The following is a 21,252-nucleotide window of genomic DNA, read 5'->3' as shown; positions in this document are numbered from 1 at the left end:
AACATGCCATTACTCCTGCCACATTCTGTTCATTAGAAGTGAGTCAGTAAATCCAGTTTACACTCTAAGAAAGGGGATTGCACAAGGATATGAATACCAGGGGGTGGATTGATTCGGGTGGCGAGTTTAGAGGCTTCCTGACACAGATGAGGTGTTATTAGCCTTCATTTCATACTCAGACGCCCAGCTAGTTAGGCAATGTGTCCAGGTCGCTCAGCCAGAGTGCTGACTGACCAGCTGGGGTGAGGCAAAGGAAGGCAGGGAGAAGGTGCTGGTAGAAAAACAAATGGGGATAGAGTCTATATTAATTGTACCACCATGTAACTGATTACCTACAGTAATCAGTTTACCTACAGTTTACCTACAGTAATCAGTGGCTTAAAAGAAACGTTTATTATCTCACATCCTTCCAGGAATTCAGAGGCAGCTTGGCTGGGTGGTTCTGAGTCAGGGTCTCTCATGAGGCTGTAGTTAAGCTGTGGGCCAGAACTGCAGCGTTGAAGATTTGACTGGGGCTAAGGATCCACTTCCGGGATGGCTCACTCACAAGGCTGTTGATGGAAGGCCTCAGTTTCTGGCCACATGGACCCCTCTATAACAGTGCCTGAGTATCTTTGCAACACAGACGCTGGATTCCTCCAGAATAAGTGATTCAAGAGAGCCTGAGCGGAAGCCTCAATGCCCTTTATGACTTTGTCTCAGGAGTCATACACTGTCATTTCTGCAATGTCCTGTTGGTTACCCAAGTCTGTCATACTTGTTGTGGGAGGTGATTACACAAGGGCATGGGAACATCAGTGAGGACCATTGGAGGCTGGCTATCGTAGAGTCCTACAAGATTAGTAATCCTAAAGCTCAGTTTTTATTAAGTCACTCCTCTGGTCCAAGAGACCCAGAGCTTTCCCACATACTGCAGCACAGTCGGATTTCCTTAGCCCTATCTCCCACTGTCTTTTGGGTGGATGGATCATCTGGGACTGGCAGCCTGGTCTGCTTACAGACCCCAACAGTCTCCACAGAGATCCTTGTGGATGTGCTCCCTTCCCCAGCCCCTCTGTTCTGTGGGAAAGCCTACTTCCCTGGGAAGCCTCCATCCAGCCTTTGACACAGAGGCATTGCACCCCTACCGCGTGCAGGCTCTGGCTGGATGCTGGGATACAAGAATGAGCAAACGGACATCCATGCTCCCCGGAGAGCTTCCAGTCAAGATGGGGAGGTTGACATTAGCCAATTAACGATAATGTAATCACAAATTGTGACACGGTTTCCCCAGGAAAACTACTGGTGCCATGCAAACGTATAGTGGGGAAGAACCTGGATGATTCTATATATAATATTTGAGCTGCCAAGTAATTAACTAGTCTGAGGCAGGTGCATCAGCATTAGGTTCAGGTGTAAGCAGCTGAAAATCCAAAATAAAGGTGGCTTATATAAGATAGATATTTATATCTCGCTTAGACATCTGGGGAGGTGTTTAAGGACAGGTACTGTGCCACTCAGTGACAGGGACTCAGGCTCCTTCTATCCTGTTGCTCTGTTCTGCATGACCTTCTTCACGTGGTCCACGATGGTGGCATCCACATTCTGGGCAGCTATGTGGAAAAAGCGAGACAGAGGATAATATATACCAAGTATCCCTGAAGCTGCCATAGATGCTTCCCCTTACATATCAATGGTCAGAACTTAGTCACTAGGCCATACCTAGGTGCAAGGGGAGCTGAAAAATGCAACTTTCATTCTGAGAACCCATATGCCCAGCCAAAAATTGGAGCTCCATCACCATGCAAAAATAGCAATGATAGTCAACCCCACCTTGCATTATTCTGTACCAGGCACTGTCCTAAGTCCTTGACATATGTCAACTCATTTCTTTTTTTTTAATGTTTTTAATTTTTTTTAATTTATTTTTGAGACAGAGCACGAGTGAGGGAGGGACAGAGAGAGAGGGAGACACAGAATCCGAAGCAGGCTCCAGGCTCTGAGCTGTCAACACAGAGTCTCACATGGGGCTTGAACTCACGAACCGCGAGACCATGACCTGAGCCAAAGTCAGATGCTCAACTGACTGAGCCACCCAGGCACCCCTTTCTTTTCTTCTTCTTCTTTTTTTAATTAAAAAAAAATTATATCAGCTCATTTTACCCTCCTAACAAATCTGTGAAGAAGGTACTACTATTGTCCCCATTTTATGGATGGGGAAACTGAGAGACAGATGTAAAATAACTCAATAAGTGGACATGCTGGAACATGAACCCATGAGGTGTGGCTCCAGAGTCTGGGCTCTGTCCACATGGCTAACAGTCCTGAAGAAAGGGAGAACAGATATTGGGAGACATTGCCCCTATAAACAGGGTGGAACACAAAGAAGAAAGTACTCCAGGCAAAAGGAATAGCCAATGTAAACCCCACCCCAGTCTGCTTGCAGGGAGCAAGGTCTTTATAGCAGTGCCTCTGAAACTTAAATGTGCCAACAAATCACTTGGAGATCATGCTTTTAAATGCAACCTGATTCAATAGGTTGGGGCTGAGGCCCCACAAATAGTGGTCTGGGCCCCGTGGCAGGCCACTCAAGGCCCCTTCACCTTTCTTGCTACCCCAGATTTCCAGTTCAGGCTGATGTCCTTCTTTCACTTCAAAGTGCCAGGCCACTTTAGAAAGAAAGAAAGAAAGAAAGAAAGAAAGAAAGAAAGAAAGAGAGAAAGAGAGAAAGAAAGAAAAAGAAAGAAAGAAAGAAAGAAAGATAAAGGAGAGAGAAAGAAAGAAAGAAAGGAAGGAAGAAAGAAAGGAAGAAAGAAAGAAAAAGGAAGGAAGGAAGGAAGGTAATGCTGGAGGTCAGAGGGAGGAAGAGGTAACTGGTCAGGCTGTAGTGTATGCTCCAGGGGAAGATTTTGGTTCACCCCCCCACCCATAGTGCTGTCACAGTGCATTCTGAATCCTCCCAGAGGAACCAGGTACCATGATTTACCTCTTTTTATAGATGAGGAAACTGCCCTCTGGTCCTGCTTTTAGAACACGAGCCCCCACCTTCCTCCCCTGGGATTTTTCAAGCCCTATGACTGAAACCTTGGAGGTGGGGCCAGCAATAGAACCCCAGGGGAAGTTCGGAATTAGTTTCCTCTACACCAGTCTTGTGTTACCTCAACTATCAACTCTTCTAATCCACCAATCCTGGAGGGAGGTGCTGACTATGTGTGAATTTTGCAGGATGAAATTGAGGCTCAGAGAGGTCTGCCCTGGGCCAGGTCACAGACTTGGGCAAATCTCGCTCTGCCTAAGACAACCAGCATGTCCTGTATGGACCTGGCTCACAGCCGGCTCTCAATGAATACCGTTGGAATGAACCATAAACAGAAGGTGCAGGCAGAGGCAGCTATCTGGTCCACCACAGTCACTTCGGGTGATTGTGCCCATATCATGTGCCAGGCACTGCACCAAGCCAGTCTCCCAACTTTCTTATCTGACCCCCAGGAAAATGCCCCTCAAATGCCATCAGTCTCTTTGTGCATACGTGGAAAGTGTGGGGGCTCAGAGATGCCAAGTGTCTTTCCCAGAGAGGCACAGCAGGGAAACAGATGGTGGGTTCACTTTATAAATCTAGGATTGCCTTATCTCCTCCTGTCACAGAGCTAGACGCTGTGCGCGACCCAAATCTGGATCATTCATTCAATTTAATCCTTACAACTCAAGGAAACCGTTTTGCAAATGCAACAGGGCTCTGAGAGGCTGAGGTTTGCCCGAGGCCACAGAGAGAAAGTGAAGGAAAACACAGTGGGGGCTTCGAAGGAAGAAACGCGTCTCTGTGGGTTCCCTGCCCCGGCCCCAAAAGGTCGGCCCCTCCCCCTACGCGCCCGCGGGCCCCTTTAACCGGGCGGCGGAAGGGGCGGCGGGGGGCGGCGGACAGCGCCCAATGGGCTGCGCGGAGCGTCACTTCCCGGCGGCGGGAGGCGAGCGGCGGGTGTCTGGGGCGGTGGGCGGCCCGCGGGGGTGGGGCAGCCGGAGGAGGCGTTGGCAGCGGGCTGGGACCCACGCGGCGCCGCGGCCCACCTGGCCTGCAGCACTCCCACCCCCGGCAGCGGCGGCACGATGCCCTTTGACTTCAGGAGGTGAGTGTGGCGACCGCGGACACAGGGGGTGCCCGGGCACGACGCGGACCCCTCTTGCCGGCACGCAGAAGCGGCCCCCAGCCCTGTGCATGCCTCGGCAGGCCCTCGGGGACCTGGGGCGGGACCCCTGCAGCACACAAAGCCGGCCGGAACCGCGGAGGGCCCCCCGGTGCAGCGGCTGGCAAAGCCATCCACCTCCGGGCCGCCCATCCCTCCCCTCCGCCGAGCCCCCTCCGCCGAGCCCCCTCCTCAGCCTGGCCCCACACCACTCAAACGCGCATCTCCACCCCCATTCTGGGAAACAGATTAACTCCCTACCCCCGATGGGAACAAACGAGCCCTCCCCCTCCTGCCGTCCGTCCGTGGAGTCTTTTCGTGGCCCCTGCCCCTGCTGACAGGTGCGTCCGGGGCACCTCCAGTGAGTCCACAGGGGTCTGCAGCCCCATACCGCCTGGCAGCAGCTGGAGGGTTTTAGGTTTCCATAGTCTGAGGCTGCCCCAGCCTGGGCAACACAGGAGGCCTCTGCCAGTCCGGGTCCTGTTCTCTGGGTATGGGGGCACCATGGGAAGGGGAGGAGGCCAGGAGTCATGGGCAGGGCTCCCCAGAGGACCCAGCCTGGTCTGGCCTGGGCTTTCTGCAGTCACTACAATGGGTTCTTTGTAGGGTCCAGCTGCCTCATGGTCCACGTTGTGCTGGGTTAGGCCTTCTGGAAGCCTGCCTCGGAAGAGGTCTCCAACCAGGCTTTCCCTTGAGGTATGGAGCCCCAGGGAATGCCCTGGCCTGAGGCAGACACACTTTGGGGGGTTTGGCCAGGAAAATGGCAGGACTTTAGTGTAGGAGAAGAGCTGGATTAGAATCCTGGCTCTGCTCCCTCCACTGAGCAGCTCCGTATATTCTAGAAGTTAGGGGCGAAGGCTCTGGATTCAGACCTCCCCTTGGCTCTGTGGTGGGATAACTTGGACGAGTGTCTGAACCCTCTCAGTATCTCTAAAATTTACCACCTGCAGACTGGCACTAAAATAAGGTCCTCACCTGCGAGGACTGAATGCATGAGAAGCGCTTAAGTCAGAGCCTGCTGTAGGGTTTAGAGCCCAGGAGGAGGATGTTAGTAGATGAGGATCTTCTCCATGAGGTCATTTCTTCATCCACAAATAGGGATTCTAATGCCTCGCAGGAGGGAACTGTCTCCCTCCTCACCTGCCCTTTCCCTCCCTACAGGTGTGAGTGAAATCAGGGTAAAGTGACAGTCTTCCCAGAAGGAAAAGCCTGGCGGTGACCCTTATGCATTGGCTGTTGTGGTACTCTAGCCTGTCCTGGGCACCGATGCCATCTAGAAAACACCTGCCAGTTTCCTGCCCCTTCCATGAAGCCTAGAGGTTCGCACTAGGGTCTCAGACAAATGCTTGCAGACCCAGGGCGGTTTCAAACAAAGAAAGTCCCTCTGATGGAATTCAGGGTCAGTCCTTTGATAATAAAGATTCCTGACCTTCCCACACACACCCTCCCCCGTCCCCATGTGATTTAGTAGGTTCCGGTGATTTTTACTTTGTTGGATAAATCACTGCTTTGGGTCACTTAATCCTGTCACTCTGTACCTAGCCCCTTATCTTAAAAGAAGGAAGTTGAGGCTCCAGGTTGAGGGTCTTGCCTTGGACCTCATGAGAACTAGCCTGAAGGGTGGGCCAGGGTCCCAGGTCACTAACAGCTTCTGACCTGGTGCCCCTTGAGTTGGAGATTTGGAGTGCCCCGGTGCCACGGGGACCCCAGCTAAATGAGGTGTTGTAATAAGTTTTCTTGAGGGCTTGGGCTTACCACAGAATGTTGAGAATAGATTTCACCACTTTGCATTTGCACTTTGGAGGACAAGACATTTCTGCCTAGCAACCCGCACTGTTTAAGATCCATTAACTCCAGGGCTCAGTTTCTAAGGAAGGTTCCACCACCCCACATACCTTCTTCCTCTTCAGTGTTCATCAGATGTTTACCGTGCTCAGCCCTCTGCCACGTGGCCCACAGTACAGAGCTGGGTGACATGTGGCCATGCCCTCTCAGCACTGGAGAGAAAAGAGGAGAGCATTGTGGGGCCCAGGAGTGGGGGCATGTTATGAACCAGGATGCTTGGGGCATCTACCCCTGTATAGGCACTGCAGGGTCCAGACTTGATGTCTGTTCCCTTGTCACCTGTGAGAGGGAGTTTTCATCTTCATTTTAAATCAAAGGAAAGGGAGGCTGCCAGGTAGAAGCTGTTTGCCCAGGGCCATATACTGGTGAGCTGGTGGAGTTGGGATTTACACTCTGGGCTGTTAGCTCCAAAGCCTTAGCTCTGGGAGAAAAGGGAGTGCTTGGAGGGTCCCACAGCCCTGTTAGATCTCTTAAGAACTGTGGGGGAGTAGAAAGGGGCCCTGTGATTGGACCCCCTCTCCCAGTTCAAGGCCTGGAAGAAATCCAGGCTTCCTGCCTGCTGTGGTGCCTTAAAACCAACCAGAATCAGGAAGAGGCTGGGGGGAATGGCAGTCTCCTGCCCTTTCTTATCAGTACTCTTGTTTTCTTATTGCATGTGGGACCTTGCACAACTTACCTCCTGTGTATTCTGTCTGTGAAATGGGCATGAGAACAATATCCGTTGTTGAGAGGATTAAATGAGTCAATGTGTGTAAAGCATTTAGACACAGAGTAAGCACCCAATAAATTTTGGCCGCTATTTTCATCATTTGTGTTATTTCATGTAAGCACCTATATGTCCTAACACTGTATAATTCACTTAATTATTATGCTTATTCTCTCTCTCCCTGCCATTAAAATATGAGCTCCTTAGGGCAAAGATTTTTATGTTTTATTCTCTGTTGTAACTCCAATGCCTGGAACAGCACCTGGGCCAAACTCATCCTTGGAAATGCCTCTCAGAGTCTGTCAAGGAAGCCAAAGACATGGTGTGCTTTGATATGTCAACTCTTCCTTTACTAGGCGGATTTTGAGCTATTGGTGGAGAATTTTCTCCCCCTTCCTTCCTTGAATTGGCTCTAAATTGGTTTTGGGGGTTGGGAGAGGAGGGATCCTGGGACTGCAAAGATTACTTGTGTTTGCTTTGCTCCTGGTGAATTGTTTCATTAATCGCTGGCCCGTTGCTGTTGTGGAACTGGCCTTGTGGACCCAGATCCGTGGGCGTTGGCTCTGACCATACCCAGTTCCGGCTGGCAGGGGTCAGCTCAGCCTTGGGTGGGGGTGGAAGGCAGTTCCTGCAGCCCAGGCCCGGACGAGCCTGAGCACTGCTTTCTGAGAGGCAGAGGTGGCCACTTTCCCACAGTGGAGGCCCCCAAGTTGAAACCCCAAGACCTGGGTATGCTGCTGCCCTGTCACTGACCAGCTATGCTGTGGGCCGGTTTACCTTCTCAGAGCCTCCGCTTCTTCATTTTAAAGACAAGTAACCTTCACTGCCTCACCTGGTAGTGTAGACGTAGGGGCAAACGAAGTATCCCTGCAAGGTAGGGCCAGCTACATAATCTGTGGGACCCTGTGCAAAATGAAAATGGCATAACCTCTTGTTGGAAATGTATTGAGAATTTCAGGACAGCCACAGCAGAACATTAAAATAAGCGTGGACCCCTCGGAGCATGGGACCCTATGTGACTGTGTAGGTCACACGCCCATGATGCCAGCCAGCCCTGCTGCAGTGCCTTGGTTTGGCCTCCATTGCCTCCTACCTTGGCATCCCTCCAGGAGACCCCAGACTTCCTCAGGAACCCTGAATGAGCTTCCCAAAGTTGACCTTTTTTTTTTTTTTTACAGTGAGCTTTCCACAGTTAACCTGATTTTCTCATGTCCTGGTTTCAACCTTCAAACAAGGCCCGTTGCTCTGAGGATCAAGTATGAATTCCTTAGCTCCTCATGTGGCTTTGTCTGAGTGGGGCCCTGCAGACCCTGAGCCCTCCTCACTCCCCATACCAAGCTAAGCCCCAGCCGCCACAGGGGGCTCTGAGCACGTAGTTAACACTCAGCATATAGTAGTTATCATGAGTGTCTGTATTTTTATCCTGCCTCATTCCAGAAATTACTCGAGGAAACTGAAAGAAACATACTTTACATCAATTTTTAAAGAATATAAATGGGCTGGGGTGCCTGGCTGGCTCAGTCGGTTAAGCCTCTGACTCTTGGTTTAGGCTCAGGTCATGATCTCACAGTTCGTGAGTTCCAGCCTGGCGTCAGGCTCTGTGCTGACAGTGTGAAGCCTTCTTGGAATTCTGTCTCCCACTCTCCCTGCCCCTGTCCCGCTCACGGGCATGCTCTCTCTCTCTCAAAAGTAAATTAAAAGGATACACACACACACACACACACACACACACACACACACACACACACACACACACACAGGCTTAAAAATGAGGTCAAAAGGGAAATGATTAGACCAGAGAAAAAACGATGTGAAAATCAAGCCAGTGTTTTGTGTTTATGGAGCAGTTCCTAGTGCCTGACACTGTTGTTAAGGATCTTATGTGCATCCACTCATTTAATCCCACAGCACCCCTACAAGGCAGACCCCGTTTTGTCCCACTTTACAGCTAAGCCACTTGAGGTGCAGCAGAGTTCAGGAACAATGTGGGTCAGCAGAAGATGCTCGGGGTGGAATGCTGCCGTCGGGCTCCAGAGCCCCACTTGTATGCTGTAGGCTCCTCTCTCAAGCTTTTCCCCTTCCGTTCACCAAGTGCAGAGAGAATGGATATCTCCTTTAACTGGATTCATTGGGTTTCTCATCTCTAATTCTTTCCCTACAGTGCTTATTAAAAAGCTTAAAGTCACTAGCTTCCCCCCCATCCCCCCCCCTTTTTTTTTTTACCAGCCTCATTTGGTCTGACATCTGATTTGGAAATTGTCTTTAAAGTTGCCAGTTAAAGGGTCTTGCACTAACTTAGAGCATCTCACTCTGGAGGGTCCAGATTTTCCCACTTTGGCCACTGGGGCTTTAAAGCATAGAACATCAGTTTACCTGCTCACCTGGACATAGGCTAAGATGGAAAAATCTGTCCTCTCAAGGCAGTTTGGATTCCTGACTATGATACCTAATGTCTTGAGACGGGGCTTTAGCCAGCTGTGGCCTCATTAAGTGCCACTTCCCATCTGGTAATCCTTTCACGTTTTGTCTTGGAGTTGCTGCTGGGCTGTTTTCATCAGGCATTAGAGGGGCAGGCAGGGCGTGAGGAGGGCATTTGGGGTGATGCTCACCTCTGCCTCAGTGATCCTCGACACTGGCTCTGCATTAGAATCACTGGCAGAGTTTACAACAATTCCCCAACTCAGGCTACACTTCAGACCCAATAATCAGGATCTGAGGGGGAGGGGCCCAGGCATTTGTATAGTTTAAAGACCCTCACATGACTCCAGCACACAACCGAGACTAGGAAAATTGCTCAGAATCAGAGAACTAGTGGAGAGCAGGGCCAAGAGCTGTAGGGCAGCCAGAGGGTGGAGTAGGTACTTGGAGGGAAGGCTGGGGAGCAGATCTAGTCCCACCTGTCACTTCTATGTGACCTTCAGCAAGTCACTTCCCTATGTTGGGACTGTTCCTCACCAGTAAAGTGGTCAATAAGTGGTCTTACTTTTCCACTGATGTCCTTGCTCTTGAGAGTGTGGTCCCCAGACCAGCAGCTTCAGCGTCACCCAGGAGCCTGTGGGAAACGCAGTGCCCACCCCGAATGTGCATCTGTGGTTTAATAAGACCCCCAGGTGCTTTGGACGTGTGGTAAGGTTGCCAAAGCCCTGCTCTGGATGCCTGACTTGACACAGCCCCTCTCAGTCAGTGCTCCGTACTGTGCCCCCCGCCTGTGGACTCACAACACGCATGTACCTTTCTAAAGATGCTAAGAAATCCTGAGTGAGGGGAGACCAAGTCACTTGGTTCAGCGCAGCTTTTGCCAAACTGATTGTCCAAGTCACCGTGTTGTTCATGGGGCACCCAGTACCCTTTCTCAAAGATAGTGTGGGAGACAGCCCTAACTGATCCTTTAAGGAAGTAGTAATTAGCCTAATTGTCTCTTGTCCACTTGAACATTCAGGTCTGTTAGCTTAATTACATTGGTTGTATATGCAGGAAAAGTATAGGACAGGAAAAATCCCTCTAACACTAGCATGTATTTGTTTTAAATAGTCTTGTCCATTGGGAGAGGCAGGAGAAACTCAAGGTTCCCCGTACTGTCGAGAGCTAGGGCATACATACGTGCTTTGCAAATCTGCTCTCCCTGAGGGGGAAGCGTTATTATGCCTGATTTCCGTCCGGGGAAATCGACCTCAGAGATGATGGATCCCACAGCCGGTGGATCAAGGGGCCCTGGGGACCAGCGTACCCCTGATACTGTAGTCCTCCCCTTGAGCTCCTCCCTCCTACAGCCTACTGGGCAGCACAGCTGGACAGGAAGCAAGATCCATTTAAAATGGATCAAATGTTCTGTCTCTCCAAAAGGTGGAAACCCTATTGGAGACGAGAGGCCTGGCCATCATGAAACCAAAGTACAGTCACAATCCCTGAAACATTGGGTCCTGATGTTGTGGCAGCCCCTCCATGGCATTAGCTTTTCTCTCTTGCATTCGAGGCTAGGGGCTAGAATCTCTTTGGAGGAGGAAAGGAGGCAATGCTAATTTCACTAGTTGTGCCTGACGGTTCCTCAGCTTGTGATGGGCGAGGACTCTGCTGGGCCCGTCACTGGACTTCAGTCACCCTGGCCCCACGAGATACAATTATTAGTATTATTAGCAATTTATTTTCTTTTTTTAATTAACATACCGAAAAATTGGCTTTTCTTTTTGTGTACTCTTCTATGAAATTCAAGACCTTACATCATGTAGCCACCCCTGCCCTCATGTGGATACAGAACCGTTCTGTCACCCTAGGAAACGCACATGCTATCACTGTATGGGATGCAACTAATTCAGGTTTTTGAAAATTATGTGGTAAGAATGCTTAAGGTGAGATATACCCTCTTAACAAATTTTTAAGTGTGCAGTAATGTTAACCATAGGCACAGTGTTGTTCAGCAGACCTCTGGAACTTACTCATCTTATGTGACTGGGACCTTCTACCCCTTGAAGAACACCTCCCCATTTCCCCCTTTCCCCAGCCCCGGCACCCACCATTCTACTGCCTATTTCTATAAGTTTAATGGTGTCACATACCTCATGTGAGTGGATTCGTGTCTATCTGTCCTTCCGTAACTAGCTTGTTTCACTTAGCGTAACACCCTCAAGGTTCATCCATATTGTTGCATGTGGCAGGATTTTAAGGCTGAATAATATTCCACTGTACATCTATACCACATTTTCTTTACCCGTCCATCTGTCCATGGACAGTTGAAGTTGTTTCCACATCTTGGCTACCGTAAATAACGCTACAGTGAGCACGGGGGTGCAGACATCTCTTCAAGATCCTGATTTCAGTTCTTTAGAGTAAATACCCAGTCTAGTCGCAGGATTACTGGATCCTATGGTATTTCTATTTTTAATTTTTTGAGGAGTCTCCATACTGTTTCCCCAGTGGCTGCCCCAGTTTGCATTCTGACCAATAGTGCATGAGGGCTGCCTTTTCTCCACATCCTTGCCAACACCTACCGTGTGACAATGGCCATCTTAACAGGTGTGAGGTGATATTTCGTTGTGGTTTTGATTTGCATTTCCCTGATGCTCAGTGATGTTGAGCAGCTCTTCATATACCCTGTTCCCCATTTGAATATCTTCTTGAAAGAAACGTTGATTTAAGTTTTTTGCCCAGCTTTTAGGTCAGGTTATTTGTTTGCTCATTTGTCTGTTTTGTTTTGCTGTAGGAGTTGAAAGAGTTTCTTCTGTATTTTGGATATTAACCCCTTTTTTAGATCTATGGCCCACAAATGTTCTCCTGGTGACAAAGTTGCCTTTTTGCTCTGTTAATTATTGCCTGTATTCAGTTTTATTTTTTACTTATTTATTTTTAAAGCGATTGAACTGCACACTTTGGTTTTTTTCAGGTTTATTTATTTTGAGAGAAAGAGCGTGCATGTGTGGTGGGGGACAGAGAGAGGGAGAAAGAGGGAGGGGTGCGGAGAGAGAATCCCAACCAGGCTCCATGCTGTCAACACAGAGCCCAATGTGGGACTCTATCTCATGAGTCTCAAGATCATGACCTGAGCCAAAATCAAGAGTTGGACATTCAACTGACTGAGCCACCAAGGCATCCTTTTTTTTTTTTTTTTTTTTTTTTTTATTAATTGAGGGAGATAGTGTGCACACAATCAGGGGAGAGGAGCAGAGGGAAAGAGAGAGAGAATCTCAAGCAGGTTCCATGCTTGGCACAGAGCCCAACGTGGGGCTCGATTCTGTGATCCTGGGATCCTAACTTGAGCCAAAACCAAATGGAGCCACCTAGACACCCCATCTTTATTCAGTTTTTTTTTTAATTTTTTTTTTAACGTTTTATTTATTTTTGAGACAGAGAGAGACAGAGCATGAATGGGGGAGGGGCAGAGAGAGAGGGAGACACAGAATCGGAAGCAGGCTCCAGGCTCTGAGCCATCAGCCCAGAGCCCGACGTGGGGCTCGAACTCACGGACCGCGAGATCGTGACCTGAGCCGAAGTCGGACGCCCAACTGACTGAGCCACCCAGGTGCCCCTATTCAGTTTTAAAACAGGAAGCCACAGCTCACAGCTGGGACATGACTGGCCCAGGGCACACAGCTGAGGAAGTACAGTATTGGACTTGAACTTGGGTCTGATTCCAGAGCCAGGGTACTTCACCACATGCCGCCCTTCCTGCCTAGCTGATACTTTGCCATTGTTAATTTGTATGGTTCTCCCCTCGGTCTTCTGTCCTCTTTTCTGTCTCACTTCCATGCCAGCAGTTATTGGCATGTAGAATTTAGCCAAGATGTCCCTTAAGACCTTTGGGAGACCCTGGTGATACTTGGCCTGTTTTGAGGTTTTGCTGGGTCCAAGAACATCTTCATGGATAGCGTCTCCACATCTTCAGGAGAAAGTGCTCCATGGTGCACCGCCCCTGGCCGCCCCTGCAGAGTGTTTTTCTGCACTGAGTCCCTCTGAGGACGGCCCACGGTGGGTCCATTTGGCAGATCTGTCTGGATTCGAATGCCTTTCCCGCGTTTACTAGCTGGGGGACCCTAGACGAGATACTTGGTGTCCATGAACCTCAGTTTTCCTCCTCTGCAAACTAGGGCACCCACACTTTCCTTGCAGGGTGGTCGTGAGGACAAGATGCACTCGTGTGGAACGTGAGACAAGTGTGTCTAGAAAATGGAGCATGTCTCCCTCCTCGTGATCTCATCTGCAGCCCTGTCCTCAGGTTCCTCGCCAAGCCCTGGGAGACCCCAGCAGAGGGTCATCTGGTGGGGGCACACCATGAAACCTCAGGGCCAGTGACACGCTCATGTGAGAACCCCTGGGGTGATTTGACCCAGAGCTTGCCCCTGTCTCAGTGGCACCCACACAGTGACCCCAGACACCAAGGCATTGACCTGTGGTGAGAGAGAAAGGGGTTGGTGGCATGCCCGGAAGCCTCCGGGGCCCAGGCAGGTAGCTCAGTGGGTGATGTGCTGTGCACTGTGGCCCACGGGAGAGCAGCCCTCCCATCAGGAAGGGGCAGCTCCAGTGTAGCTCTGGGGTTCTTTGCTCCTCACATTGCCCAGTGTCTCAGGAAAGGATGAAAATCTTAGAAGTTGTGGGAAAATGGCTCGTAAGCATTTCCAGTTTTATTTTTGTTGAACATGATACTGGGCCAAATCCACACCTTCCTAGGGCCGACAGTGGCCTGTGGCTGACAGCACGCAGCCCGTGTGTGTCACACACAGCAGTGTGACCACGCACTAGCTGGGTGGACAGGGCTTGGGGCAGAGCCCCCGGACTCTCAGAGGTGGTCTATGGGACCTGGCCTTGGAGCCCAAGGCAGAGAAGTGAGGGACCCATGGGTTTGGGCAGAGGCAGCCTTGGACCACGGGGCTTCCCCCCAGTGGATGGTCCTGGGACGACGCTGCTGGCTCCGCCTGTGGCCTGGACTTTCCCCTCCGGTGGTCCCAGGGCAGGCCAGAGCTCAACTTGCTCCAGATCACCGGCTGTATCTTTCACGTGACCTCCCAGGGCTGTGCTGTGGTAACAGCTGTGCCCTATGGTAGTCCCCATTTTTCAAGTGCCAGGCTAAAGGCCTTTCTTGGATGCCCTCAGTTCATCCTCACATCGAGGAAGAACCGCTTATTATTCCCGTTTGCCTGGTGAGGATGCTGGGCAAAAAGAAGGGACAGGACTTGGCCAAGGTCACATAATCTGCGGGTAACACAGCTCATCTCTGTGTTAGAGCTAGCTTTCTTAACAACCCTCCTGTGTCCTGAAGGTGAGTTTCTTGAATTTCTTGGGGCCTCTCCATGGACACACCTGATGTTTCCTGCCATCTAGTTAGTTGTGTTTACAGTTCATTTCTTTGGAAGCCTTGGAGGGGCTCCGGGTCACTGGAGAGGAGGCTGGACCTGGGTGATCATTTCCTGTCACCATATGCATCTGCGGGCAGGAGATTACCACCAGTGAGCCGCTGCTGGGGAGCCAAGCAGAGGGGTGCAGCCCTTCCTGTGGGGAGCGAGTGGAGCTGGTCTCTGGAGCCCCTGTCAGAGGCAGGAGTGGACTGTAGAGGCGGAGTCACTTGTTCATTGAACATATTTATTGGGGCCCTACTGTGCGCCAGGCTCTGTTCTAGAAGCTGGGGATGTAGCACTGGGCCAAACAGAGAAATCCTCCCCCCAGCCCCCAAACTCATGAGACTTGTTTTAGTTCTGGCATTTGCTTTTCCCTTTCTCTTTTAAATTAAACACACTGTTTTATTTTGGAATAATTTAGACTTCCAGAAAATTTGTAAACATAGTATGGACCCCCATAAACATACCCTATCCAGCTCTCCCCATGGTTCACACCAAACATTACCACATCTGTTATGCCTAAAAAGTTGATATCCGTATATTATTAACTAAAATCCGAACTTTATCTGGATTTCACCTGTTTTCTACTAATGTCCTTTCATTGCGCTGGGATTCAATCCAAGATCCTACGTTGCATCCAGTGGTCAAGTCTCCCCAATCTCCTATGGTTGAAGACAATTCCTCAGTCCTTGTCTTTCATGGCCTTGGCAGCCTTGAGGAGCACTGTCCAGGTGTCCTCAAGAATGTCCTCCAGTCTGGATTTGTCTGCTGTGTTCTTATGATCAGACTGGGTTATGGGTGGCGTGCCTTTCTCAGTGCATCCTTTCCGGGGTACCACGTGGTGTCAGTGGGGGTGTTGGCCTTCAGCTGGGTCAGGCAGCATTGCCAGGCCACCCCTGTGTTGTTTTTCTTTTTGTTTTTTTTCTTTTAAAAAAAAGTTTTATTTATTTTTGAGAGAGAGAGACAGAGAGACAGAACACGAATAGGGGAGAGAGGGAGACCCAGAATCCAAAGCAGGCTCCAGGCTCCAGGCCCCGAGCTGACAGCACAGAGCCCGATGCCGGGCTCGAGCTCATGAGCCGCAAGATCATGACCTGAGCTGAAGTCGGACGCTCAGCTGACTGAGCCCCCTAGGTTCCTCTTGATCAGCAGTCTTTTTCTCTACCTTCCTCACTGTGGAGTTGGCCCCCTGTAGGGAAGGGCACTGCATTGGGAACCACCTGTCACGTTGGAGGAGGTCAGAGGTATCATCATGGTTTGGAGCAGTCTGACACCATGATCCACTCTTTCCCTTAGACCCCAGGAGCTTTGAAGGAAGAGCTAAGAACGAGGCCTGTAAGAGAAAGCTTGAAAGCACTAGGAGTATTTCATTCCGTGCAGGGAGGTGTTTTAATGACTTGTCTCACAGTCTTCTAGGCCCCCTAACAGTACACAGGGTGGTGGTTTGTCCTGAGCCAATTCCTGTGGATCCAGGAGGTGGCTGTTGGCTTGGATGAGACAGCATCTCCCCATTTGTCTCCACCAGCTGAAATCTCACCCACCCCCCTCAGCCAGCCTTAAGCACTACCTCCTCCAGGAAGCCCTTCCTCTTCTTCCTGAGTGGCGATGCCCTCCCTGACCATACCAGCCCCTCCTCTCACCCTCTGGTTCTCTGCTACATGCCTCCCTTGCTCCTTCCTCTCTGGCTCAAAGGACTGCAGGCTGTGACAGTGTCACACTTGTGCTCTCTCCTGCAGGACCCAGCCTAGGGACTGGCACATAGGACATGGCATTCCCCGGGTGATGCGCTTTGCAGAGGCACATGGCATTGTGGCAAAGGAAGGGCTTTGTCTATTTCCAACAGTCCTGGGTTCAATTTTCGGCTGCACTGCTTCCTACATGTTTGACTTTGGGCAAGATGCTTCACACCTCTGAGCCTCATTTGCCTCATTGCAAGGCAAGTTATCAGTCATAACTGCAAATAATCAGTAGTGTGCGGCTCCCAGGATTGTCATGAGGCCTAATTGAGCTTGTCTCTGTAAAACCCTTAAGACCCCTGGCATCTGTTAGGTGCTCAGTAATTATTTGTTACAGGAAAAAAGCACCAGGAAATAGACTGTCATAGAAGATTTTCAGGTTGTCAGGAGATTGGACTAGAGATGGTTTCTTTATATCAGCCTGAGTCAGTTACACTCCATAAACAACCTGAAAATCACAGTGATTTAATGCAACAGAAGTTCATTTCTCACTCATGTAAAGTCCCAGCGTAGCTGGGGATGCTCTGCCCCTCACAGGTTCCCAGAGACCCAGGTTCCTTCCATCTTGTGGCTCTGTCTTCCCCAAGGGTGTGTTGGATCCTCTCCCAGGCCTGGCACAGGGGAGAGAAGGATGTGGAGGGCTAGGTGGAAGGTGTGGATGTGGCACCTGAACTGGGGACCCGCACCCACATAGCTGTGGGAATGGTTAGGAGATCCAGGTGGGTGAGGTGCTGGGAGGAAGAGAAAAGGGTGGGCTTAGATGTGCCTGTCACTGGCTGAGGCCATAACTCCAGCTACTACTTCTCAGCCTTCCACCATTCTGGTCCCAGGTCCATAATTTGGGGGCATATTCCTAAACAACATGTATTATTTACTTAACGTTTCTCGAAAGTATTCAGTTTTTTAACTTAATATTCTTATTTATAAGAGGTAGCTTTATAACATCTTTGAAAATGGCAGAACAGGGGCGCCTGGGTGGCTCAGTCGGTTGAGCGTTCAACTTTGGCTCAGGTCATGATCTCGCAGTCTGTGAGTTCGAGCCCCGCATCGGGCTCTGTGCTGATGGCTCAGAGCCTGGAGCCTGCTTCGGATTCTGTGTCTCCCTCTCTCTCTGACCCTCCCCCGCTCATGCTCTGTCTCTCTCTCTCTGTCAAAAATAAATAAAACATTAAAAAAAAAAGAAAAGAAAATGGCAGAACAGTATCCCCTGCCATAAGTAGAGACAAATAATTGCCGGGTTGTCCCGTTCTCACTACCTTGTGTCTGCCAAAATTGTCGAGTCTGTTAGAAAAAGGATACTGGCCAGTGCCGGAAAGATGAGAGGCTGCCCATGGAATAGCACTGCCCGAGACCTCTTCAGTGTTCGCAGAATATTCAAATGACAGCTCAGCAGGGATTAACCACACTGTGAAGTCTAATGCCACCTAACTGCCAGGTCTCCCCTCCCCCCTCCCAATGTTATCTGAAATCACCTTAGGTCACACCTGTGGCGGGGAATGCAGGCTTAGGGGACAACTAGCCCACAATATGTACAAATCCAAAACTTGGTGCAGGGAGAGGTGGATGAGAGGCACCCTTTCACCTCGTAGCACTTACCACTTTACAGTTTGCACCTTGATCTGGGGAAACTGATGCCCAGGGCAGGACATGACCCTCTCCATCCCCCCCAACCCTCCCCCCCCCCACCCCTGCCACCAAGGCCATACAGCAGATTTGAGTGCTCCTTCCGCTATCCCTGGCTCCCGTCCTTGGTTAGGGAAGGATTCCTCTGAGAGGTATGACTGTACCGGGCCAGGGCTCTGTGTATTCCTGCTGCTCTCCCAGCTCTCTGTCACCTGCCTGGTGCACGTGGCTGTGTTCGCACAGGAGTGCCAGCCTCCCAGGCCTGCTTTGAGGAGCCAGGAAATCAGAAGGCGGCCTGGGCCTGTTTGGGAACGTCACCCACTCACTGGCCCAGTGGGTGAAATAAATTTGTCCGGTGACAGCATCAGTTGGTACTGGCACCTGGGGGACTGCTTAGCTGTGTGCTGTTGAAGGGAAGACTCCCCGTGTGTCCTGGCATGCCTGTTTGACGTTGTCTTGCCCTCTTGACTGGGGCGGAGTCCTCAGAGTGATTTGTTCACAGAGTAGAGGTGTCAGCTTCCTCTCCTAATTCCCCACCCCTGATGTCCCACCCTCCTCAATTATAGCAACACCAAGCTCCGCCCATTGAGAACAGGCAGTGTGCCCAGGGCCTCCAGGCAGGCGGCCAAAAGGTATTGTTATTCCCATAGTAGAGAGGAGGAGGTGGAGGCCCAGGGAAGTGGGGTTCATTCATCCATCCATCCATCTGTTCATTCATTCATTTAAAGATTTATTGGGGAAGATTCCAGGGAAAACAAGACTGACTTTGTCTTTACCTTCGTAACACTTCCAGGCTAGTGGGGGGATATGGGCAGACGACAATGGCATAAAAAGTTCTTCTCCGTTGTGGGGAGTACTGAGAAGGCAGGACAAGTAGATGGGGCAGTAGAGACTTTGTGGAGGAGGAACTAACCAGATTAGCTTGGCCATCTGGCACTCTACCTCCACAGAGATCCTCCTCAACTGCCTCTTCAGTCTGATTTGGGTCGCCTCCCACCCCTTCCCTGGCTGAACCTTGTTATCATACCTGGAGACATCCTTCAGATCACTTAACACAGTTGTAATGATCTGTGCGTGCACTTCGTCATTTAACATTCTGTGTGGATGGAGTCTAAGCTCTTGAGAGCAGGGACCAAACCTGTTTGCTCATCACTGGGTCCTGGTGGTGAGGTCAGGGTCTACACACAGCAGGCACTGAGAAAATATTTATCAAATGAAATAGAGGCAGGGAGGAGGGGGCCAGTGCAACTGGAGTCAGATCCTAAGTCTCGGGATGGGGCCCATGCTCTCACCACCTCATACCGTCCATGAAACAGCTCAGAACCCCAAACAAGGTGAGGCTCCCCATCCCCCAGCACTTGGCAGAGGGGTCCAGCTCCACTGGGATTGGGCGCTTTGCTGCCTTATCTCTGCATTTGGAGAAGTTTCTAGTTTTCTCCTGAGGGTGTAAGTGTGTCTGAAAGGACTCTAGCAGTGAGAATGGAAAACGTTCCCTTCCGAATGTCCTGAGGAATGGGGACGACACACATTACTCAGGCCCTGCCCAAAGTGGGAATGGGTGGCCGGCTGCCGGTCCTAACGGGAGGCCACCGGATATCCCCCGCCCTCACTGGCTCACTTGCTTGAAATGGCATGTTAGCCCCCTGAACCTGAGGTGGGGAAGTTGGGAGGGAGAGGACACCTGACCTTCCTTGCTCACCCCAGCTTGGGGCTTCAGCCTGATCGTTCGCATTTTGAACAAACAGGCTCAGAACGGTTGAGGGCTTGGCCCAAACTCACACAGCTAGCAAAGTAACTGAACTCAAGCCTTTCTGACCTTCCCAAAATGATGCTTCTGTTAGATACCTGACCCCGGAGGCTCAGCTTGTCCATTTTCAATTTCAGTCTAGAATGGGCAGGTTTCCCTAGTCACCTCAGCTCTGTGTCCCTACCCATGGCCTTGTCTGGTCCAGAGGGAGCCTAAGAGTCTACAGTTTCGAAGTGTCCTCAGTGATTCTTAGCATCAGGTAGGCTGGGAAAAGCCCGAGGAAGGCTTCACTGTTCTGATTCAGGGACTTAAGAGTTTAGAAAGACCTTAGACGACGAAGCGTGGTCTGGAGATGATTGTTTTCACTGCAGATGAGGACACTGGGGTTCAGAGGGTTCACACAGCTGGAAAGGGGCCTCAGGAACACAGCTTTCCTGAACTTGAATCCCATCTTTGTTAGCTTGCTGTAGGAGTGTTTGCATCTTGGTGAGTGCTAGTTAAGCCCTCAGACCCTTCCCAATGACACGACCGTGAGTTTTGACCCCTCTGTCCCTGGTACAGAGACCTAGACCTAAGCTGTTCTCTGCAGCCAGATGTTTTTGGAAGGAGGGAAGTGAGAAGCTGCAGGTGCTAGACAGCTAGGGGTGAGGTGATGGTAGACGTAAACTGAGTAAGTAAACTTACTGAGTGTCTCCTGGGCATGGGGCACAGTGCTACACGCCGTAAATAGGTTATCCTATTCACTTCTTAACAAGAAACCCGTGCAGCGGGGGCTTTTACTTCCCCATTTTGCAGGCGCGTCAACTGAGGTCAAGTGATTTGCTCTAGCGGTGGTGTGTGTTAAGGTTCTAGGCTGATTAGAATCAGTAACTATGGGAGCTGGGAGGTCCTCGAGATGGATGGAGCCAGCCCCTTGGTTTTGGAGTTGGGGGGACCCAAGAGTCTGAGAGCTGAGGGGCCCTGAGAGCAAGCCAGGTGGCAGGGGGCTGGTTTCGCTCACGGACCTGCCCGACTTTCTCCAACTCAGCTTTGGTTGTCCAAGCTATAAAACTGGGTTACACTCAAAGCCAGGTGGTTTGTCAGAGCTGAGTTAACCCTGAGTCAAAGGAGGTGCGAGAGGGCTCACCCACCCACCTCTGCCCCGCCCTGGGTCAGACCCCTTGCAGCGGGGCCACACAGGCACGTCACCCCACTTGGACCTCTGCCTGTCCCGTACTCACTGGAGCATGACGAGTCAGCCACCCTGGACTCAGCTTGTTCTAGAACTGCCGTTGCATGCTGCACCTGGGACAGCTGGGCTTTGGATCCTGGCGTGTCCACCCACGCTGTGTGTGTCCTTGGGCAGCTCACCTCATCTCTCTGAGCCTGCTTTCTGGTTGACAATGGGGACATGAATCCTGACCGCCCCCCCACCCCCCACCCCCTGCCCCAGGGTTGCTGAGAAGAGTTAAGGAGAGAACCTCCCTCCAGCAGCTCCTGGCTCATAGTAAGTCCTAATTCAGTGTCATGGCCCCTGTCTTTCCTTCCCCCGTTTATGAAACTTCCTGACAGGCTTGCTTTGCTAACGCAGAGACTGAACTGGTAGCACTGGGGGTTGAATTCTGCCCCATCA

General features: G+C 50.8%; 1 protein-coding gene across 1 annotated transcript in view; it reads left to right on the top strand.

Moving 5' to 3' along the window:
- Positions 1–3,944: 3,944 nt before the first annotated feature.
- ERGIC1 (endoplasmic reticulum-golgi intermediate compartment 1) overlaps positions 3,945–21,252 on the top strand; it is a 103,766-nt gene continuing 86,458 nt past the window's right edge. Inside the window, exon 1 of the mRNA XM_042992216.1 lies at positions 3,945–4,103. Within this exon, the coding sequence (XP_042848150.1) occupies positions 4,084–4,103 (20 nt within the window). The 5' untranslated portion in view covers positions 3,945–4,083. The remainder of the gene's footprint in view (positions 4,104–21,252) is intronic.

Source organism: Panthera tigris, chromosome A1, assembly GCF_018350195.1.
Source record: "Panthera tigris isolate Pti1 chromosome A1, P.tigris_Pti1_mat1.1, whole genome shotgun sequence".
Taxonomy (NCBI): Eukaryota; Metazoa; Chordata; class Mammalia; order Carnivora; family Felidae; genus Panthera; species Panthera tigris.
Note: the sequence above shows the minus strand (reverse complement) of the source record. Positions and strands in the feature narration are given on the sequence as shown.